The sequence below is a fragment of the Hyaena hyaena genome, unplaced genomic scaffold (assembly GCF_003009895.1).
Source record: "Hyaena hyaena isolate Hyena2069 unplaced genomic scaffold, ASM300989v1 scaffold_187, whole genome shotgun sequence".
NCBI classification, from domain to species: domain Eukaryota; kingdom Metazoa; phylum Chordata; class Mammalia; order Carnivora; family Hyaenidae; genus Hyaena; species Hyaena hyaena.
Window position 1 is genome coordinate 1,805,453 of NW_024080820.1, and position 13,555 is coordinate 1,819,007.

Consider the following 13,555-nt stretch of genomic DNA (forward strand, 5'->3'; position numbering starts at 1 on the left):
TCTACAACTTTTCCTGGTGTATAATTATAGTTACTTGGTGATTATTGTCAGTCTAGGGAAGATTCAGCCCCACTGGTAAGACTCTTTTGAGGATTCCACCCAAGGCCATGTGTGTTAGGTCTTTTCACTGTAGCTGGTAGGAATGCAGGGGCTTCCTAACCCTGTGGGGACCCTGCTTGCTTCTTTGCAGTGTGATTCCTTCCCGCAACGCCAGCAGTTTCCTCTTACACAGACACAGAGAAGTCATTGGCCAGCCACTAGGGAGATGCTTTGTAAATCTCTAGATCTCTCTCTGTGTGGGTCCCACCTTGTTGATATTTTGTCCTACAGATTATAGCCACCTTTGTGTCCTTGAACTCTTGTCTTTTCCAACTCAGCAAGTCCACTGGGCTTGGTTTGGGGTCCCTTTCCTGTGTTCTGGCCCTGGAGGGGGATCCCACCAGTGAGCTGGGATCACCACAGGGCTCCGCTCCTGTCTTCTTTTTCTCTATGGTCATGGTCCATTGTCCCGTGTGTGAGAGCTGTCAATTCATATATTCAGTCCAATTTTCTGGGTGTTGGAAGTAAAAGGAGAAATCTCATTTCTCTGACTCCATCTTGGTTGGAAGCAGAACTCAAGCTCTTCTTTTTCCCCCCTCTAATGTTTACTTTTTTCCTACTAAAAAATGACTCCTGGAGATAATAACACATAATTAACATAGCAGTCCTTTAAAAAACCAAACTTAATAGAAATGAAACTTTCTGATAGTTTTAGCACATAAAATACTCCCTACTGTAAATAACAATGGCATATATTAAATATTTTCATTTACACTTTAATGTACCAGGAAATAAATTATAGGACAATACCAGAAAATGATAAAGTGCGCTCTTTGACATCTCTCCACCAAGATTATAGTCCTGAGTATGTGATTGGTTCCCCCCCCTCACTTTCAGACCTCATAGCAAGTTAAAAATAGTGCTTGGCAGCCAAGTTGCAATACTTTTCTTCTAATTTTACTTTGACTTGGACTTATTTAGTCTTATGGATGCCATGGAATTGTGGAACTTTAGAGCTGAAAGAAGCCATGAGGGGCCACTTGGTCCAGTGTTGTAGTTACACAGATAAGGAGACGGAGCCAGAGAGGAGGGGGCAGCAGGGGGCACTGAGCTCTGACCCCGCGCACACGCCAGCATCCTAACAGAGCCACAGCGGCTTCCCTGGCTGGAACTGTCACCACCCTGTGGCATCTTGTTGGAGGAAGATGGTGGGACATACATTCAGGGGCTGAAATGGCCAGTTCTTCTATACCATTGGGATTTCATCTGAGTATTTTTATGTGGAAGGGTGTTTTCCCCAATGCAAATATTATCATATAAACAATTATCATTGTATGGATTCCTTTAAATAAAACAGTTATTTTTTCTTGATTCCTTTTTTATTTTTTTTTTTAAGTTTATCTATTTTGACAGAGACAGTGTGAGCAGGGGAGGGACAGAGTCTAGAGAGGAAGAGAGAGAATCCCAAGCAGGGTCCAGGCTCTAAACACAGAGCCCCATTTAAGGCTTACTCTCACGAACAGTGATATCATGACCTGCTCCAAAAACAACTTGGACCCTTAACCAATTGAGCCACCTAGGCATCCCTTGATTCCTTTTTAATTTAATTTAATTTTATTTTGTTATTTAATGTTTACTTATTTTATTTTTGGGAGAGACAGAGTGGGAGTGGGGAAGGGGCAGAGAGAGAGGGAGACAGAGAATCTGAAGCAGGCTCCAGGCTCTGAACTATAAGCACAGAGCCCGACATTAGGCTCCAACTCACAAACTGTGAGGTCATGACCCGAGCCAAAGTCGGATGTTTAACCAACCGACTGAGCCACCCAGGTGCCCCCCATTCTTTTTTTAAAAAGGACCTAGTGAGAGTACAATTGGACAAGTGGAATGAGGTTAAAAAACTATAGTAACTTTTGTTGATCTGGAATAGTTATTAAATACCTGTTAAATTTGATTTTTCTCCATTCTCTGTGGCAGAGGCAGGTAGCGTGCTGAAGTTGTGGAGCGAGTGGACACCTCGGAGTTTTGAGGAGGAAAGATGTTGGGCTGAGGGGGCACTGAGAGCAGCAGCATCTTAGCCCTGAGAAGAGCAGGTGTTCTCGGCCTTTCCCTGGCGGGATGTTTGGACGTGGTGCAGAAAGGAGAGAGAAGGGACAGACTGAGTGAGGAGGCTGTGGGTGTGGGGAGCAGAGGGGATCGAGAAGCCGCCTAGACCAACAGAGGTGGATCCACATGGGATGGGGAGGAGAGTGGAGGCAACAGGAGCCCCCAGGTGGAGAGCAGGGAGGCCTTCCCCATGAGGCACAGGGGTGCAGAGAGCAGTGGGTGATTTTTCTGGGGGGAGTCCTTGCCCAAGCACTCCTCAAACTGAAGCTTTAAGAAGTTGTAACAGAGGGTTCTGTGGAGGCAAAAGAGCCATGTGGGAGCCCCTCTTACTGAGAGGCGCTCTTGCCATGCTTAGTGGGCGACAGGGTAGTCCCGGCAGCCTCAGGCCCCAGGCTTCCGTGACCACTCCTGAGGGAAGCTGTAAGGAGTCCCCATAGATCAAAGCTCCTGGGTTGTCTTCCTCTCCGTAAAATAGCAGCTGAGTCATATTTCCGTGCCCACTAGAAATGACAGGGCATGTTACTCATAGAATTTACTAGGGAAAGTTTTCCTCGGCCTTGTTCAGCCACCCCTTATCAGAGAATCCTGCCTGTCTCTAACTTACGTCTTTTGCGGTGGTTTGAGTCACTTCCCCTAATAACTTTCTCCTTAACCAGTGTGTCTGTCTAGTTTCCCTTTCCACACAGCACCCCCCACACACACACACCACCCCCGCCACTGCCACTTCTCTCTCATGTTTTCATTGTGAATTAGGAAGAAAACAAAAGATTTTGTCCTGGGCGAGGACAAAAGTAGGAAGAGTATGTTGTCATCTAATCCCAGGTTGGTTACCCTGAAAATCTTGCCAATTTTATCTTTAAGATTACGCTGTGGGCAATGTGGGCACCCAGGTTTGCCCAGCAGTTATTTGTACAGCTAACTGGACTCTGTGCCTCTGAATGTTTCCGCCTCTCTCCTTGTTCTTCTCAGGGAAGCGATGCGGTACTCCATGAGGAGCTCAGACTTGGGCTCACACTCCCTGGTTCATGTCATTTAGGTGCCCAGTGCCTCAGTTTCCTTATTTATAAAGTGGCGATCATAATAATGCCTGTCCCGACACACTTGTTGTATTTAAGTGAGTTTAAGGGACTTAGAACAATTCTTGGCACAGATTAAGTTCTCCGTAAAAGTTACCCGTAGAGTTGCAAATAGTTGGCCGCACTGTTCTTCCCTGGCATTATTTCGCTTGTCTGCGAACCTCAAGTTTCAGATAATGACTTGTTTTCCAAGTGTGGTGCTTACAGTAATACAAGCTGTGCCAAATAAAATGACAAGGAAAGGCCATGCCTGTTGGCAGATTTTTTTTCTTTTGTTCTAAAGGAAGTGTGAGTAGTTTAGCTTAATTAAGTAATTGCCTTGCAGACATTGTTATCTGTGAGTGAATTGTTGGGTAAGTTCTAAGAGCATAATTATTTAGTTCATTTTTCCCAATGAGAGAGCGCTCTTGGTGTTTTTTGGACTTGGAGCTTGTTTTTCATGTGCATTAAAAAAAAAAAAAAACCGCTCCCACTCACAAAACTGATTCGCTCTATTTTCAACTGAATTACAGTAAGATTGGAGTCCTTTAGCGTTATTTGTACCTTAAGTTTGTTTACTTAGGTAGCTGTGTTGAGGAGGACTGCGTTTTCTCTTTATTCTTTATAGTCCTTGTGGCCACAGTGAGAATTGCAGGACCCGTGTCTTCTGTGTGCAGTTTAGGCCTTTGGATTTCACATCGCGATTTCCAACTTGGTTTTTGCCATCTGTGTTTGTGAACTGTACTCATATGCATTGTTTCTTGACTTCACCTCGTTAGGCTCTCTCGAAAATTGTAGGGAATTTTTTTTTAGGGTGTTTTTCTTCATCGTAATAAATCAAGATTCCCCTTTTCACATATAAGGCTTAAGCTGTGAACACTTTGTGAACACTGGAAATAGATCATCTACAACAGTCTGGGGCCTGTTATACAACGTATCTGGATACAGCTGTGGAAGATGTTAGAAGATTCGTTTTTACAACACCATATTTATATTTACATATTTGTAGTTCCTTGCTTTCTTTCTGTTATTGTTTCTTACGCCATTTGAGCCATTTAAGGAAAAAATGCTTAATTTTCACATTTTACAAGAAGACCTATTCTGGAACAGTCTTTTTTTCAATAAAAAGTGCTTTTTTTCAATGTAGTTGTTAGAACTTTAATCAGACCTTAGCCAAATTACTTTCTACTTAGTTAGCTATTGTTAGACTTTGGTGGAGGAATGCATTTCTTCCGTATACAAAACATAACTTCCTCACATCTTCAGAGTACATTCCTTTGGTTTTACGGCTGCACCGCTAAGAGGCCTGATTCATCCGTAACTGCTTTTTAAAAATCTGCGTTTAAGGAGACTGCAAGGCAGAATCTAGTTGTGTATTGTAGGGAGTTAGTATATCTCTGGTATGTAGAACCTGTTCAGTTCCTATTAATATTTGAAAAATATAATTGTTCTTTGTTATCTTTTGTTTAATGAAAGCACATGAAATATATACCTACACATTTTGGGTCAGGAATAGGCAGGAAGGCAAGTTTCATTTCTTCTCCTTTAACCTTGATAGGCCTTCAGAGACACTGATCGACTCTTGGCAGTCTGTCTCAAGGTACTTTCTGCTTCGAGTCTGACCTTGAGATGCCAAAATCTGTCCCTTGCTCCTTGGTGCCCCCTGAGCAGAGAGTCTTAGGGTTGGTGTTGACAGTGTACTATTTAAGTTCTTTGGAGGGGCTTCTGTGTATCTTTGCTGTACTCCTTGAATCTGTTAAGGTGATTTTTTTTTTTTAATTTTTAAATTTTTTCACTGCCCATGATGTTGTCGGCTGCCTCACAGCATCCCAGCGGATTCATTTCACTTTGAAATGGGAATCCTTTCACAGGGACTGACTGCCATTAGGATCATTGTCAGAGAACCCCCGGGTGTGTCTCCATTTTGCTGTGTAGGAGATGTTTGCTGTGAGATCTCTCAACGGTGTGGTTCCCAGGAATTTTGAGCCTTTCCAGTTATGGTCATTTGCACTTAGTCAACCCCCTTACCCCTCAACTGGCAATATTGGTTATCAGCAAGATGCCCGTGTTCCGACCGTGAGTGCATCCATAATATCTTTCTCTTATTTGATAGGCAGAAGATGGTGTTAGTGATTGCGAGCTGCTGGCTGGCACCCTTGCAGAGCAGGAGTAAGTGAGTGCTGTTCAGCTTCCGGTCCTGTGAGTCTGATGCCTTTCCTCCATGTTTTGGCGTCCCTGCCAAACACATGCATTGAAATCCTTCATGACCATCAGTTTGTCAGATGATTATATTGTTGCAAAGAGTCTGTCCAGGTCCTTCGTATCTTTTTTTTTTGTCACCTTAGTGTATGTCCATCGTGATGGGGACGGAGGCATTGATGTTGGAAGAAGGCACAAATGTATCAAGGCAAGACTAGCGATTCTAGTGTAGCGAATGATTACCAACTCTCGGAGGAAAAGCTTTTCCAGAGTGCCAGTGGCGTCAGCCCTGTGCTCCCTGAGCTGTGGTTCAACAAATGCACTTCGGGCCCGGTCCTGTGGTGCCGCGTGTGTTCTCAACAGTTTACTCGTTCTTTTTTTCTTTTTATTCTTTATTTATTTATTTATTTATTTTTGTGGATTGCTTTATAGTGTGGTGTGCTGTTGCTGTCTGCCACACCCATGTTACAGGTTAAGAGGAAGTTTTCCATTTGCTTGCATAGTGCATCACAGAAGTACGAACCCCTGAAAGGCAACAAACCAATGAGGTGGTGGGCAGAAGGTGGGCACTCCTGGGAGCACTTTTTCTATGGTCCTCCCTTCCATGGGAGTGAGTGCCACAGCCCCGAGCAAGACCGTAGGCACGGCCAGGAGACTGGCAGAGAATGCCACGAAAAGGAGGTCCCTCCTGTTGGCATTGGACTGTGGAACTGGGTCCCCGCCATCATCAGACTCATTGTGTGGCCTGTGACAGAGAAGGGGGACTTGGAGCCATCTGACCTGGTCTGTCCGAGAACGGTCATTAACGCTTTCTGACTGGGACCGATAGACAGACCTGTTGCACATCTTCCTGTATCTGCATCTACCTTGTTTGCTGCTGTTGAGCGAGGCCCTCACATTTGCTGTATTGTTTTAGTCCTTCACTTCTGAATCCAGTGTCATGGCCAGAAATTCTCCGTGTGCTAAAGAGCACGTCCGCATTAGCATCCTTGGGGTGACAGTTTATTTTCTCGGAAGGTACGTGTGGCCGCCTGCATACGCGGCCATGGCATCATCCCTTAACTCTGGCGAGCGTTTAGATCGCACCCCGAGTGACACAGCCAGGCACTTTCTCCCTTTGTAGAAAAGCACTTTTGCAAACTGCCACAGTAGTTTACACACCCCAGGGAGGCTAGCTCTGGATGTGTGAGGTTACCGCTTGTGGTCCCCAGTCCTTTGTCCCTTTTCCTAGAAAGTGCCCGCTTGTAGCTCCCGAATGGAAACTTGTACAGAAGGTGACAGTGAGAGAGGAGGGTCCTCATTGCACATATAAGTGAATTTGAGCTTCATCTGCCCATATTCAGATTTATGTAACATTTCTCTTCTGGTTTCCTTACAAAATGTTGTTTTTCACTGGGCTACTAGTTAGGGGTATTCAGCTAAGAGATTTCACATGTAATAAATCCAAGGTAAGGAGGACTGTAATAGGTTAGACTGCTCTTCCCCAGAGCGGGGGGCACATTCAGCCTCTTAGAATCCCCAGAGCCCCAGCATTTATTAGGAGTTGAATTTAATTCCAGCATGTTTAGGTACAAGAAAAACATTTACCGATGAAATAAAATTGTTGGAAAAAAGGATTTCTGTTAAGGAAACCTGATTCTGAAGCATGGAAACTGAAACCTTTAAATTCCGTTTAGTTAATTACGGGCTTTGGGGGTCAATAATAATGATTTGGATGATTATCATAACTGTCAAACAGCAAGTGACTGAGTTGTAAATTTTTATTTATCCCATGAAATAATCATAGGTATTGTTACTGCATAACTGGCTGCCTTTGCATTAGGGCAATCACTCAGTTGACATGAACTTCCCGTGGTAAATTTATACAGCACCGAACCGACGAAGCCCTCCATTGCCTTTGACTGCCTCCCCTCCCCCCACCTTAGTCTCTTGGTTCAGGGTTTTTATGGTGTATGGTAAATGAGCTGTTTACTAATTTCGTGTTGAAGTGAAATAGAAATTTGGATTATTGGAATTTATTATTTGGGGGCATCTGGCTCATCCTTGTTTTTGTTTGTTAAACAGGAAAAGGACCAGCGCAGCCTAGACATAAACACTGCCAAGTGCATGTTGGGACTGTTATTAGGAAAAATCTGGCCCCTTTTTCCAGTTTTTCACCAATTCTTAGAGGTACCAAATTGTTATTTTATGGAATGTATGTTTGCTTGCTTAGAATTACCAAGTATACTTTATTTAATCATTTTACGTAATTTTCTGTTTGTTGTACTTTTCTGCCTTTAGGAATTATGGTGACGTGTAATTGCCGTCCACGAGCAGTTACCCGTGTTCTCGGGGTGTGTCTGTGTGTGGGGTTGTGTGTCGCATCACTGCCCAGCGCAGGTGCATCTGAGGCCGCTAGAGCTCTCTGTCCTGCGCTTTCTCCCGCCCCACTCGGAAAGCTTTCCTTCTGTTAGGATTTTCTGCTCTGTATGAGAAAGATTCGCCTTCTTTTGTGTCTCTAGATGAATTTCCACTTTTTTAGTAAGTAAAGGTTAAAAAACAGCCATCTGCCTTCTTACTAAAAGAAAGTTGGACTATATTGTTATCTAGTCTCGTCTAGATAGGTAAGAGACCTGCTTTCTCTCCGGGAGCTTGGGGACCCAGACCAATCCGAGTGTAAGGCGCACTGGCACTATCTCCCTCAGTTTCCTTTCTTTACATCTGCGTTAGGAAAATGCCAGCGCTTCACTCCATCATTGTTTGTTTGCTCTAAGTATTAACGAGCAGAGGTGCTGAGCTGCTGGGTATCAGGAGCTGGTTTTGATGCCTTGTCATACTGTAGGACCTGGGAGTGCCTGAGATGCCAGTTTGAGCCACTTGGGTTGTCGTAGATGGCACCCTTCTTGCCCTCCAGCCCCAAGCCCCTTAAAGAGTGCCCTTTGCTTGAAAGGATGAGGGTGCTGAGATCTTGAGGACAGCTTGGGCCGGACCCTGACCAGCTTTACTCCTGCCATAACGTTCCGTACAACTACATCGCATGTACTGGCCCCGAAACACTTCCAGCTGATAACGATTCTTTGAGGACTGTTATTAAAAGTTGCTTTTAACGTTACTAACCAGGACTCCCAAGACAGGTCTAAAAACTCTAGTTTTCCTATAAGAAGTGTCTGTGGCGATCCACGTCTCCAAATGGTCTGTTCTAATTTCTCTGTCCGTCTGGTGAAATGCTAGCTCTCTTTGGAAAACGAGTAGAAATAGGTCCTTATTCTCAGAGTTGAGCAGACTTGGAGCCCAAGCGGGAGGAGCATTTTAGCTGAGAGACCTTGCCGCAAGCAGGTCTGCCTGCACAATTCCAGAAGCATCTTCAACTGTTCCGTGACCGATGTTTGCTTTGCATCGCTCAGAAAGTTCAACCTGTAGGCTGTGCTCTGTTCTCTCTTTTACCTTAGTTTGCGTTTTCCCTTTTCAAAGGACACAGCGACCTTTTCATCTGAGCTTCTCTCACATTTGTATCCTCAAAACCATTGGCTCAGCTCTTTGCTTTAATGTACCTGTATTGTTTTCCCGTGTTCCTGATAGTTAGTGGTTAGAGTTCCACAACTGTTGAATCTGGGTTTTAGTTTCCAGTCTCCCTACAGGAACCATATACTTTAAAATATACCTGTGGCATATTTCTTGCGTAAGAGCAACAGAAAACCCACTTTTTGGGGATTCTGATTTATTTCTTCTGTGATTAGATTCAAGGTTTGAATTGTTAGAACAATTAACTTTCTCCAGTGGCTGGATGGAGCGCCTAGTTGTGAGACCGCTGATAGCGCTTCGCACCTTCTCCGAGAGTGAGTCGCTGCTGTGTGTACTTTGTGCTGACCGCGGCCGGGGAGCCGTGCCAATTGGGGCAGGGTTCTTAATGGGAGCGGCTCTTTCTTTGCCCCTGCTTTCTGCCAAGCACTGAATGCCAAGTACTTTACATAAATTATCTTTTAATTCTTGCAGTATCTCTGTGAAGTAGGTTAATTATCTCTTTTTTATAAAAGGACTTTTTGCAGGTTAGAAATTTCACTTCTAGGGGTAAAAATCCTGTTTCCTTGATGTGCTTGTCATTTTGTGTTGAGCCCTCATAATATTTTTCTAATGCCAATTGTCATCTTCAGTTTTGCTCTTTCTCCCAGACTGGTGCTTAACATACCTCAAATGGGAAGAGTTAACCTTCGCAAACTTGATTAAGTTGATTCATACAGCAGTTGAAACTGTGCCATTTGTTAATTCTGAGTGTCAGTAATTCATATTACTTTTCCCTCCATCAGCAATCAAAATATAAAGTTATTAACAAAGACCAGTGGTGCAATGTGCTAGAGTTTAGCAGGACAATTAACCTTGACCTCAGCAACTACGACGAAGATGGAGCATGTAAGTACCGGCGCTGGGCGCCCGCGCACCCCCTCGCCGTGCATTCACGCGCACCCCTCGCCAGGAAGAGCCTCATAGCTGTCTTGTTCTCTCTCTCTCTCTCTCTTCAGGGCCAGTTTTGTTGGACGAGTTTGTAGAGTGGTATAAAGACAAACAGATGTCCTAGGACTTTATGCACAGCAACGAGAGAGTCACTGTTACCACAGATATGTCAACCATTAGCCATAAATTGCTGTTTGTACCCAAGCGCATGCTGCTTCTCTTGCACTGTCTCCCTTCTGTAGGGACGTTGTGGTGTCTGCTATTGAACGGGTCAGCCCTGCTTGCGTGTAGCATTGTTCTCTTGGAAGGCTGCTTTGCGGTTCGTATTTACACTACAGATTGGTGAATTTGCCAACGTCCTCACTGTGATGATGTGTATATTGCTGTTTAAATTTTGTATATGTGTATAAAAAGAAAAAGCTTCACCTAGAGATTATTTCTGCAGAACTGTATTGTAAAAATAATTTTTGTGGCATATTTCTAGTCCCTTTTTTCAAACGAGCCAATTATACTTTATTTGGTCTCAAACGTAGCATTTCCGAAGACGAGAGAGAACAGCCGTTACCATGAGCAAATGTTGCCAGAATTAACCTTCTTGTTTAAGAGGCCAACTTTTGGAGGGAGGTGGGAATCCTAACTTTGCAGAGGCATATGCCAAACAGAATTCAGTTTACTTAAACGTGAGCGCTTTTGAAACGATGGGAGTTCTACTCACGTGAGCACACAGACTCGCACCGGGCCACAGGCGTTTCCACTGCACAAGGTGTAGGGTTTTATTCTCTGATGGTAAAGCAGGAGTCGTCTGAATATAGGTACACGTGAGCAGATTAAAACTGCACCTTTTAAAAATGAGCTCGAAACTCTCACAACCCTCCTTTAGCGGCTCTTGTGTTTCCTTTTGCACTCTCCTAGTCGGTGTCGGGTGTGCAGAGCCTTCGCGTGCCGTTCGACGTAACGCTGACTTTGCCTCCTCCGTGGAAACCTGATGGTTTGCTGGCAGTTTGTCACCGCAGAGCACTTTTAGTTGTGGTTTGGATTTTCAGTGAAGCTTTCATGGTGTCTAATTTTCTAGTTTTTTGGAAAAAGAACTCTACTGTAAGTGAGAGGTTTTGTTTTGTTTTGTTTCTTTCATGCTAGGCTTTTCCTGGCAGAATGTCCATTGCAGGCAGTGGACAGGAGACCACCAGCAGCGAGCTAACTTTATTACACAGCAGGACCTTTCCTGGAGGGGCCACTCGTCATTCATTACCTGGGTAATGTGTACAGAAAGGTGATAGCCATTATTTATGTGGATGAGGAAACGAGAGTAAACAGAATGGTATTTTGGGGTTTGTATTCTGTGTCTTTTTTTTTTTTTTCCCTCCTTGCCTTACCCTTTCTGAGGAAATGTATAGCTAACATGTTTCCCCTCAACTACCTGGTGCTATTGAATGACTAATTTAGTCCCTAACGTTTTGTGAAAATGTAAAAGTGTAACGATACAAACCAAGTAAAAAGCTAATGGTGCATTTGAACAAATGAATCCTATAGATGTGAGCAGGGTCCACGATTGAATAATGATCGGAAGGGGTTTGGGTTATTTCAAAATCGGGCCAAAAATATCTTTTGGATTCAGTGTGAACCTTTTAAATGGCATTCAGTGAGTAAAGCACACAGACAATGCTACTCTTGACCACTATTCACAGTTTCTTTGCAAACAGTGTTCAGATTTTCATATTATTTTTTTCCCTAACTGAACCACCAAAGACAGAAATTTTGTATGTATATACGGTGTGTGTGCATATACAAAATCATGATACGGTAGAGTGAAATTACTTTCTTTTTCTACCAAATAGAAATGTTTGGTTTGCTGTGAAATAAACCAGAAGCGTGAAAATCTCTGTAGTGATGAAGCATACTTAATCATTCCTTGCTTAGGAATTGTAGGCTCACTTCTACCTTACAAATTCATACCAGTTTGCACAAATTAATACCTGAAAAGAATAGAAGATGCGGACGGCAAGCACAGCTCTTGGGACCCATGTGTTGCAGGGGGTTCCGTGCCAGCGGGTGCCCGTTAACTCCAGGGGCAATTGCCCATAGCCACGTTTGAGTTGTTGATGAACTCGATTCCTTAAAAAAAGTATCCCAAAAAAATAAAAAACAAAAAAAAAAAAAAAAAAAAAAAACACGTTAACGGCCACGGTTCTCAAATTTGATCACTTGCAGTTTTGTTTAAACAAACGTGAATCACACATGAAATTATTGTAAAAGTTGTTGTTAGAAACTGGAGAATGTTTTAAATGCTAAGCACAGCTCGTCCTAACACAAAAGGACTGTTACGGGGAGACGTTACATTTCATCCACGGTGAACATCTTGATGATGGGCGGGAAACCCGAGTAAATTCTGTTGGTGATGCATAAAGTGCAAGTCGGTATTCCAACGTGGTGATAATCTTGCATATTTAGAAAGCTCCAAATAATTTTTAAATTCCCTTGAAAAATAAGCCTCTGTGACTGTGGAGTGCTTGCCCTTAGCTCACGATTTTATGCAGTCAGCAGTTATTTCTAGGGAGCGAGGAAGGGGCCAAATGAGTAATAAGATAACTTTTCTCTTAAATGTGTTCCTAAGTCCCATAAAATCGAGCAGTCGTCAGACACTTGTTTCGTGGCTCATGTTAAATGAGGGTGCCTTCTTCTGGTTTTTCTTTCTTACCTGTCTACACCCTTTCTCTCCTTCCACTGTGTTTTGAACTACACATCGCAATACCCCGTTGTCACGGAGTACAACGGTGTCCTCGGTGTTCACTGGTGGGTCAGAAATTTCATGACTCGGTTTGCCAGGAACACCCGCTGTAAGGCGACATGCAGCTCTTTTGAAGCATGAACTCTGAATTAAGTTTTTACAAAAGCTGACTAGACGGACCTCTAGATTTCTCCTTTAACGACAGACATCTGTTGCCTCGCAGTCTCCATTTTAACAGTGCTTTCGAAGTTTATACGGAGAGCTTTCCAAATTAGTTTGTGCCCTTGGTTTTTATTCTCACAACTGCTAAAATACCTCTGTAAGCCTTATCTTTTATTCTTTCATAGTTGTATAATAAATGTATAGAATTCATTGACCAACTAAATGTTGGGTGTCTGTAAATGAGACCAAAACATGGGTTGCTTTTTATCATAAAATCCTTTCCCTCGGGGGTTTTACTGTTGAACGGACAGCAGCCAACCTGTAACTGTGAACGCTTCGTGTCGTCAGTATTTGCATCACATCCATGAACGCGTGCAAGTCCTGTGACTCCAGCTTAACTAAAATACTGTTATGCCACCTGACTTGAGTACAGCAGACCGGTTTTAGGTTTTAATGGAATTGATGTAAAATGATATCCCATAAATAAAAAGTATTTGTGTTTGGTTTCAGAACCGATGTGTGGATTCTTTCTTCACTTCTTGGGCTTTTGCTTCAAACGGCCCTGAAGGTAGTTCCAGAGTATTTTTATCTTTTGTTTCCTCCCCCGCCCCACACCCCAATTTTATATTGAAGAATTTCAAAGCTACAGAAAAAAATGCAACAATACCGTGAACACCCACCCGTATACCCGTCACCTACATTTTCTGCTTGTTAATGTTTTGCCACCTTTTCTGTACCCCCGAGTGTGAGTGTGTGTGTGTGTGTGTGCGCGCACGCATGTGCACTTCTCTCTGTGGCTAGAAACACTTTTTTCTGAACTGAGAGTAAATTACATTATGAGGCT

At 43.4% G+C, this 13,555-nt stretch overlaps 1 protein-coding gene across 10 annotated transcripts in view; it reads left to right on the forward strand.

Moving 5' to 3' along the window:
• The window catches only part of DCUN1D4 (defective in cullin neddylation 1 domain containing 4), an 85,358-nt gene extending 72,135 nt beyond the window's left edge, over window positions 1–13,223 (forward strand). For 6 of the 10 annotated variants that reach the window (XM_039241083.1, XM_039241084.1, XM_039241087.1 and 3 more), the window contains 3 exons: window positions 7,461–7,565; window positions 9,680–9,782; window positions 9,893–13,223. In XM_039241083.1, the coding sequence (XP_039097014.1) occupies window positions 7,461–7,565; window positions 9,680–9,782; window positions 9,893–9,948 (264 nt within the window). In that variant the 3' untranslated portion in view covers window positions 9,949–13,223. Of the gene's footprint in view, window positions 1–5,310; window positions 5,397–7,460; window positions 7,566–9,679; window positions 9,783–9,892 lie in introns of those variants that run through there. The other 4 variants (XM_039241086.1, XM_039241088.1, XM_039241089.1 and 1 more) reach the window with 4 other exon arrangements.
• The last annotated feature ends 332 nt before the right edge of the window (window positions 13,224–13,555 follow it).